This window comes from Vicia villosa, linkage group LG7 (assembly GCF_029867415.1).
Source record: "Vicia villosa cultivar HV-30 ecotype Madison, WI linkage group LG7, Vvil1.0, whole genome shotgun sequence".
Taxonomy (NCBI): Eukaryota; Viridiplantae; Streptophyta; class Magnoliopsida; order Fabales; family Fabaceae; genus Vicia; species Vicia villosa.
This window is the reverse complement of record NC_081186.1, coordinates 1,962,405-1,972,071: the sequence shown is the minus strand read 5'-3', so window position 1 is coordinate 1,972,071 and position 9,667 is coordinate 1,962,405. Positions and strand designations below refer to the sequence as shown.

The window sequence follows — 9,667 nt, the reverse complement described above, 5'->3', positions numbered from 1 at the left end:
ATAATTTCTCTAATTTGTGAATATATACAACTTTCTAATGTAAATTGCAATTAGTAAATGACTTCAAAAAGAAACAAAGTAAATGCATAAACAACATAACTTTTGACTTAAAATATAACTTTGCATTAAACAAATAACATGAAATGTAAATATGGTGTTCTTCACACATACATTATTTCAGCAAAGACTCTTTTCTGTCACGCTGGTACTTCGAGTATTTTTGTGAATTGTTGTATATTGATTCGAACATATCAATCTAAATAATAACACTCCTATTTATACTATTTCGACTCTAACGGTCTCTACATAGATCTTTGCCACGTTCGATATTTCGAACGCTCACTTTGTTTCAGATGTTCCCACGCATCCGCTAAACAAAACCGTTCCATTTGAAATTGAAATCTTCCCGCTTTAGCATTTCGATCATGTTAGCGCTTCCGTCGAAGGATACTTGTAAATACTACAAAAACTACTCTTGGTCGAATAACACTTCTTCCAAATAGAAAATCCTTAAATAGCTATATGAGAACTATTTCTTCATCATAATCCGACACTTCAAGGTATCACAACCCTTTAGTCGAAATCTTCAGCTAACACCTATATGCAACTTATTCCATGAAATGTGTATCATCATCACATTTCTACATTGGTCAACAATTTGCATATTTGATAGCGGGCAGTATGATCAAGAATCTTGGTTTTACTGATAACATTTTTTCCCTCTACACACAGTTTCGTAGTTTAAGTTTTGTGATTTGTTGATAATATTTCGGTGCTTATATTTTATGATTTTTGGATTTGGTTTGTGTTCAATATGTTAATTTTGTTAGGGTTAAATATATTTTTGGTCCCTATAAATATTTCAATTTGGGTTTTTAGTCCCTATAAAAAATATATTGACTTTTAGTCCCTATAAAATTATTTTTGCACTCACTTTTGGTCCCTCTACAGGGACCAAAAGTGAGTGCAAAATTAATTTTATAGGGACTAAAAGTCAATATATTTTTTATAGGGACTAAAAGTCATTTTAGCTAATTTTATAGGGACTAAAAACACATTAAATCAATTAATAGTGCATTCTTGCCTGATTGTCACTCAGTGCTAAGCAGCATACTACATTTTTATTCTTCATGGTTTTCACTTTGTATTGCAGATCCGTGGATGTTTTCAGCAACACCATTTTTCTCCCTCTTTATCCTAAAGGCATATGGCCAACTGAATTGCAAAGCTGATTGCAAAAACTAGGATCTTTGTGACGATTGTAGACCCGTTGGATCTTGTGGCTATAATTAATGGCTTTTACTATGCATATACTGTCAGGATTTCCATTTTATGAATGTTCTTTTCATCTACTATCAGGATTTGAAGAAACTAAGATAAATGAATGTATGAATGTTATTTTCATCTTTGAATTTCCATTTTATGAGCATACTGTCAGGACAATGGTTGCTTTATGTGCCCTGATTCTTTGCATAGAATGATAATGTAATATTAATTGTATGAGCCAATATATTTATTTATTAAGTAGATTTATTGAAAATGAACTTCACCCCATGCTTCCTAACTACATACAACCAGTGTAAAGTTGCAGCTAACTTACATCCTTGTGCAGTAACTACATGACCCGTGTTGGAGCTAACTGATCAAAACCAAATTCGTGTGCATAAATTACATGACTCCGTATGCAGAAACTATGGTTATGAAATCTTTCAGGTCAAAATTAATCTAGCTACTTGTGTTAAAGCATAGACTACCTGACTGAATTTCCATTTTATGAGCATATTGGTAGGACAATGCTTGCATTTTGACATTCTTATTGTTGATTGGAATTATTAAACTACTGCAACCTCTTTGAATATTAGATTGGTTGAACTTTGACACATATATGATTGAACTTAATTGCTTGAGTTATTGGTTCCCTGAAATTTAATATATACGTCAAGTTAGTGCTTGAATATGAATTCACATGGAAATTCTATATGATAGTTCAAGGGGCCATATAACTATTTTATCATGACTTCATTAATACTCTAAACATGTTAGAGGATATAATCACATAGAATTTCCTAGCCGTTTAAATGACATTTTGTCCTTCTTTAGACGTGACACTCGACTTATGTTCTATTTTGAATGTCTATAAAAGTATGGTCCTATCTATCTATCTATCTATATATATATATATATATATATATATATATATATATATATATATATATATATATATATATATATATATATAGAGAGAGAGAGAGAGGAGGGTTATATTTACTCCAAGAGTAAGTTATTGTCTTTTCAATCTAATGGTTAAAAATAATAAGGAATAGTTTTCTCTCTCCACATTTAATTACTTATTATTTTTAAACATTAAATTGAAAATAATAAATGGTCAAGATGTGGACTAAATTATAATAACTTACTCTTATATATATATATATATATATATATATATATATATATATATATATATATATATATATATATATATATATATATATATATATATATATATATATATATATATATATATATACATTTTTATCAAATTAACTAAGATATCAATTCACTTATTCGACGTTAGAACATGGTCTTCCCCATCTTGTTATTAGGAATGCAATTTCCGTGAATTTTATCCTAAAACAACCAATTTATTATGGTGAATTCTTATCTACCCAACTTAGAAAGTTCGGTAAAGTTACCTTCAATGTAAAAAATTTTGGAAACAACAAAAAATTATACTATTTTATAATTAATTAAATGTGTTAAAATTAAATGAAACTTTGTGATTGGTTGAAGGTACACTACCCAACTTTTTGTGATGGGTATAGAAGTTGTCCCCATTTATTATTGTATTATAAATTATAATGAAACAATAAAAGTTATTTGTAAATTTTACCACTGAAATTCATTATTTTCACGGGTCACTATCACCAAAGTATTTTTTAAATTTTAATCAACAAAATATTTGTAAATATTTATAGTTATTAGTGTTATTTATAATTATTAGAGATATTGGGTTTATCATTTTAGTGATTTGATACATATTTATTTTTAAATATATGTACTTATTAGTGATTTTATAATAACAATTATATACCATTTTCAATCAAGCCTTATCGAATGATCTAGGATATGAATGAACTTACCCGTGTGGGAGCACGAGTCTCTTACTAGTTTTTTAAATAAAATTTTAAATATTATAAATTATATAAATGATGTATTTAATTTAAGAGTTTAATGGTAGTATACTATGAGTGTAAAGAAGTATTATTACATGTTCAGAATATTTTAAAGTATCAAATTATACAAGTAATTTTAAATTTACAGTCTGACTTAACGAGATATATGATTGCCATTGGTTGACAGTTTGATTTAACGGGATACATGGTTTTTATTGGTTGCTAGTGTAAATGTCAAATCCCCCTCCTCTTCTCTTAATTTAATGTATTTTAACACCATATTTTATATAGAAATGTTATTTTAACACTATTTTAAATGTAGGACACCATATATACTTCTCATATTGTGAGATTATATGAACATACTAATTAGTAGACTAGTAAATATATTTTACTTTTAACATGAAATAAAAGAAAAAAAAAAGTACTTGAGTACCATTCCTATATAAACGTAAATATACAAGTTTTTTGGGTACTGACAATTACAAGTTTTAACTAAGAAAGTATAATGAATCTTCCATTAATATTGGAGTTTCAATGGCATGTTCAATATAGTAAGAATTAAGAATGAGGGTGACTTCCATTTATGTACATCTCAGAATTCTAGAGAGTGATTATTTGCAAACAAATAAGCATTACTATGCAATGTAATACATAGGATTTGGAAGCTTGAAGGACCTAACAGATACTGAAGAACCTAATAAATCACTCCACTGATCACCAGAATTTCCAAGAATCCTGTATCCATCTTTCTCCATCTCACTCCTCTTATCCGATTTGTAAACTACAGCTAGCTTCCCTTTATCATCTGAGGATCTGAACAATTTAACATGACAGATTGAGAAAAATCAGCAAAAATTGACAGCAATATAGCATCAGAGTGCAATACAATACATAAAGAGCTGACAAAATTTGTACGACATAACAACATAAAGAGCATGTAATTGTTGCAATTATTTTAGCATACAAGATTTAATTGCTACTTAAACAGTTTCCACTAGGTTGACTACATGAACCAGCCTTATCATGGCGAACATCATCTTTGGACTCTAAAGATGATGCTCTCCATGATAAGTCCAAAGATGATGTTCGCCATAATAAGGCTGCTTACATAATTCCTCCAAAAGTAAAGACTGAGTATACTTTGCTTCGACATTCTGTCATCTAACATCGCGCTTAAGAAAATAATATAATTTGTCTAAATCACTTATGCATTACACAAATGCATTCAAATCTCTAAGCATTTAACATATAATATAGACTTTCATTTGCAGACCTGGAGTTAAAAGCTTTGTAGGAATTACCTTAATATGAGCTGATGCCAATCCCGAAACCCAGCATTTATCAAATTATCGACAGTAACATCCCTATGTTGTTCACTCCGCCCTGTAAGGAGAATGACCTTATACCCCATATTCAAAACATCTTCATAGAGTTTTAAACTGGGTTCTAAGGCTGGTGCTATCCCCTTCTCCACCCAATCATCAAACTTTGCATGGTCAAAAACCTCCAACCTGCAAGGAGGAAAGAGAAAAAAACTGAAGTTATTAGAAGACTAAGCCTATGTTTGGTTGTGCAGTGAAAAAATTTGATTTTGAGTGAATTGATTTTGTAAGATTGATTCTAGTTAAAAGTGTGATTTGAATGTAAAATGATTTATGTAAAAATCACATTTAAACTAAAAAACTACAAATTTTAACTTCAAGAAGAACCAAACACCTTAAGATCATTCTAAAATAAATTCTACACCTCTTCCAAAAGATAAACCAAAGATACACTAAGTACGTTTGCTTATGCAGTGACGACAATTAATTCTGAGTGAATTGATTTTGTAGAATTAATTCTGGTTAAAAGTGAGTTAGATGTAAAGATATTTATGTTTGGATGCGTAAAAGTGAGTTTCAACAACAAATTTTAATATACAATCATGTTTAAACTCAAAAGGTATAAATTTTAACTTCAAGTAGAATCAATTATAAAGATAGAATCAATTCTAATTTAAAAGAATCAAACACCTCAAAATCATGTCAAAATCAATTCTAGACCTCAAAAATTGTTTTTCCCTCTTTCAAAAACTAAACCAAAAATACACTTAGAGTGTGTTTGAATTGGCGGTGAATATAATTGATTTTGACATAATTGAATTTGGTATAATTGATTTTGATATAATTGAGTTTAGCAAAATTAATTTTTATTTGGATACATTTATGTAGACGTGAGTTCAACAATAAATTTCTAGATAAAAATTATTTTAAACTACAAATTATTTCAAGTAAAATCAATTTTGGTAGAATCAATTCTACTCTAGAATAATAAAAAATCTATCACTTCACAATCAATTTTACTCCTTTAAAATTGATTTTGGGTATTCTAAAAGTCAAACAAGTTATAAGTCATTTTAATTCGTCAAAGCTGAACTAATTTGAACCAGAATTCAATACTGCCGTGACATTTTCTTTGTATTTCTCTTAAATTTAGAGAAAAAGTAATCCCTTTAAATTGTCTTTAATTAATAGACTAATATAATTAAAAGAATCTCTAAATTTAGTGAACAATTTGTTCATTCAATCCTGTAGTTAAAGAAGTTTAAAGGGTAAATCATGATTTTTCAGCTTAAAAATTCCACAATCTCAGCTGCATTATAAATCATAATGTTCAATTTTGAATACACAATGTACAAATTAGGTGTCAATGATAATCATAGATGGACCACGACCTTGTAATTTATCGAAAATCGATCAAACACAAGCTATACATATAAAAAAAATTAATATAAAGTATTATGAAATTATTATTACCCGTAACCATGTGCAGCATAATAAGGCAAATTAGAGAGCAATGTTTCATCAATATCAAAAACCCACGCATCCAACCCATCATCTTGAAGTTGAACACTCTTGGCAAATTCAGCAGCTTCCTTAGAAGCAATTTCTAGGTCGTAAACATATCCTTTTCCCGTCATATACTCCTTCACCTGTTCCGCACATTCTTTGGGTACCGTTTTCCACGGACTCAGATTGTTGGCTTCACCGGCGAATCTCCAACTGGTGCATCTTAAATTGACGTCTTCGTCGAGTTCTGAGTATTCTATAATCAACGGTCTCGGAAAGACGTGGAGGTTTTGAGGTTCGTGGGAGAGGGAGAGGGAAATTGAGAAGAGGGAAAATAGAAGGAAGAGTTTCAAGAGAGGAATCGTCATTGTGAAGAAACTGTGAATGTGTTTTGAAATTGGATGAGAAGAAAGAAAGGGGAAAACGAAACAAACTGTGAATGTGTTTTGAAATTGGATGAGAAGAAAGAAAGGGGAAAACGAAACAACTTGTTGAAGAGAAATAATAACAACTCTTTGCTGAAGGAGAGGGGCGTTAGTTGACGTGACGTGAGAGTGAAAGAAAAGATTTGGACTGTTGGGAAAGTGGGAATGACGGGGTTGGAATATTCCGTTAATGTTCGGAATCGGTTGGATTGGTGTGTAAGAAAACGTGAGGAGGGTTTGGTCGGTGGGGTTTTTTAAAAGGTGGGACCCGTTCTGAATTTGCTGACCAATGAGGTTTTGGTATTTCGTTGTTTGTTTTTCGTCCGTTAATCTGGGGACTTTTTTTTTTTTGTTAAGGGTTCTTTCTGCGTTATTTACATATTTTTTATTTTTAATTCCATGGCATGGGACACGGTCCCAAAAAGTATGACCGGGTTATTGGTTTACATAAATATACAACAGAATAATTGAATGCACGCAATACGCATAATAAGTGCTTAATTACTAATTTCCAAATTATCTTTATAAAGAAACTATTAATCTCCAAATAAAAAAAGTAAGCATAATAAAAAGCTATTTATATAAAACTAAAACAGTTTTATATTAAAGAGAAATTCTCAATGCACTCTTTGATTCTTTTAAACTTTATTTATGAATTTGAAGAAGAAGGGAGGTGAAGACTTTTGAAAACAAAATTCTAAAAAAGTATAGAAAAATATTTGATTTTGAAAAAATAATTTTACTTAGAATGATATAAGAGTCATTATTATTATTATATTTTTAATTTTGATAATAATATAACAAGAAAATTTCTTTGCCAACCTCCCTACCTTCTAGTCCACCTCTGGTGAAAACCCCATACTACCCCTGACTTCAGAAATGCATTTTCGAAAATGCAAGAAAAAGGTGTTTTCGGAGATGCATCTCCGAAAACGCCTTTTTTCTTGAAAAAATTGTCTTACTTCGGAAGTTCATTTCCGAAAACAGTATTTCGGAAGTTCATTTCCGAAATGCTGTGCGTTATGTAGATTTATCAAAACACTCCCCCTCCCCCATTCATTTACCCTAACTCAAATCAAAAACAAGCAAAGGCGAAAATTTGTGCAAACACACTTCCAAGGCTGCATCAAGGCTCCAATCACATTGCTATACAACATTCAAAAGCCCACAAATCACTCAATTTGTAAGTTTTAAATTTGTTAGATTCATTATTCAAATGCATGCTATTTAGGGTTTCAATTGCATAAATGATATATGGACTGGTTGTTAGTAGTATTTAGGTTGTTTAGAAGCTTTTTGAATTGGTTTTATGTTTGATTTTGGGGTCTTCCATGGAAGTTGCAGAAAACTCCATCGCAGGGATGTTTCGGAAGTTCATTTCCGAAAACACCTTCATCCCAGTTTTCGGAAATGAACTTCCGAATTGTATCAGAAGTTCAAATTTTTTAGTTTTTTATTTTGTCTCGCATATTAATCGATTTCAATTGTTTACAGGAACATGTCAGACAACCAACCAGCACGCATCAGACAGGGTAGGGAGACTCAGGCTGCGTCGGCTAGAGAGGGTAGGGAGTGTCCGTTTTAATTTGCAAGTACTTTATTTTTAACGCCTTTGTTTATTGTGCCTGTTTCTTTGAAGTTTGTGTGCATGCGTTCTGATTTCTTTGACGGCGTGTCGCTGGTTTCCAACGTCTTTGTTCTTTAATGACTTGTCTGTTTCCCAAGCGTTTTTGTCCCCTTTCTTCTTTTATAAAAGGAGGTCTCATGGACCTTTCTTTCTTCATTTTTACGCAGGAATGGGTGGCGCTAAGGGAAGAAAGGGTTCTTCAACCTCGTGCTCTCGCGGAGTGAAGGAGGTGAAGGAGAAGAAGAAGGTTTTGACTGGTTCTGCTTCTCGTCCCCTGGGGGTCCATGGCTCGGACGTGCAGGCTCAGTCTTCAGGCGTGAGAGTCATGATCAACGCTGATGGTTCTGAGACTGAGTGGGATGAGGATTGGTCTAATTATGTTCATTCGGAGGAGTTCGCTCGTCGGGCAGAATAACGTGTTTTTGTTTTGTTTGATGTGTATTTTGTAACGCTCGTCGGGCAGAATAACGTGTTTTTGTTTTGTTTGATGTGTATTTTGTAACGCTCGTCGGGCAGAATAACGTGTTTTTGTTTTGTTTGACGTGTTTTGTTTTGTTTTGATTTCGGATTGTATCTTTCGCACAGTGTTTTTGGATTGGATTTATCATCTTAGTATTTTCAGTTTATCTGTTGCTTATTTTTATTTGGCGTTTGTGTTTAATTAAAATGCGAGACAGTTTAAGAAAAAACATAAAAAAAACACAGTTTCTGCATAATTCGGAAGTTCATTTCCGAATTCACCCCCATGAGGTGTTTTCGGAAGTTCATCTCCGAAGACACCCCCCATGAGGTGTTTTCGGAGATGCACTTCCGAATTGTGGAAATTTTTTTATAAAAAAAAGCGCTTCGGAAGTTCATTTCCGAAGCAGGGGTATTTTGGGATTTTCGCTGGGGGTGACCCCCATAGGGAGGTGGCTAAAGAAATTTTCTATAACAATCTAAAAGATATTTAGAAAATTTATGTAATTTCTTCAAAACTCTCCTTCAATACAATTTTTGAGTTCTCCATTTTATGAGATTTTTGGTGTTATGAATAAAATTAAACCCTCCTATCCAAAATATTTTTATTCTTTTCACCAAATTCTTCCTATTTTTCAAAATTCTCCACTCTAAACACGCAAACAAAGCCCCAGGCACTTGACGGAATTCTAATTATGCTCCTTGATTCCGTAGATGCACATCCGAAATCACAATTTTTTGTGAATTTTTTTTCCAAAGGTGAATCTACATAAGCATTTTAAACTAGTGAACATTAGGAAAACTTCAATTTAATTTAGTTTAGAGATTCTTTCGTAGGTGCATCTACAGAATAACTTAGCATCAAAATTTTATGGTTTTCAATGTCTGGGTTATTCCGTAGATATACATACGGAATTTTTCTACATATGCATCTACAAAACATTTTCTCACAAATGTAAAAAAAAATACTTCCGAAGATATATCTACAAAAACATAGAGACAATTTTGAAAGCACACATGGTGCCTAAGAACTCAAGAGATGCAATAAAAAATTCTCTAAGTTACAATCATTAAATCTTTAAAAATAAAGAATTTTAATAATTCTCTTTTACAGTAGTCTATTCACAAAACCAATTGTTTTATTTTATT

General features: G+C 31.5%; 1 protein-coding gene across 1 annotated transcript; it reads right to left on the bottom strand.

Annotated features, from left to right (window-relative positions):
* Window positions 1-3,665: 3,665 nt before the first annotated feature.
* LOC131616888 (acid phosphatase 1-like) lies at window positions 3,666-6,541 on the bottom strand. The gene is made up of 3 exons (XM_058888337.1): window positions 5,975-6,541; window positions 4,481-4,690; window positions 3,666-3,992 (listed from the first exon to the last, which is right to left on the bottom strand). Exons 1-3 carry the CDS (start codon window positions 6,373-6,375, stop codon window positions 3,815-3,817), a joined length of 789 nt encoding a protein of 262 aa, XP_058744320.1. The 5' UTR covers window positions 6,376-6,541; the 3' UTR covers window positions 3,666-3,814.
* Between the last annotated feature and the right edge of the window lie 3,126 nt (window positions 6,542-9,667).

Bases quoted from the DNA above. Each gene is read 5' to 3' on its own strand.
- LOC131616888 (XM_058888337.1), bottom strand. From the start codon at position 6,375: ATGACGATTCCTCTCTTGAAACTCTTCCTTCTATTTTCCCTCTTCTCA. The intron at 4,691-5,974 runs GTAATAATAATT...TCCTCCTTGCAG, and splicing joins TATGCTGCACATGGTTACGG to GTTGGAGGTTTTTGACCATG. The intron at 3,993-4,480 runs GTAATTCCTACA...TAAATTGTTCAG, and splicing joins TGGCATCAGCTCATATTAAG to ATCCTCAGATGATAAAGGGA.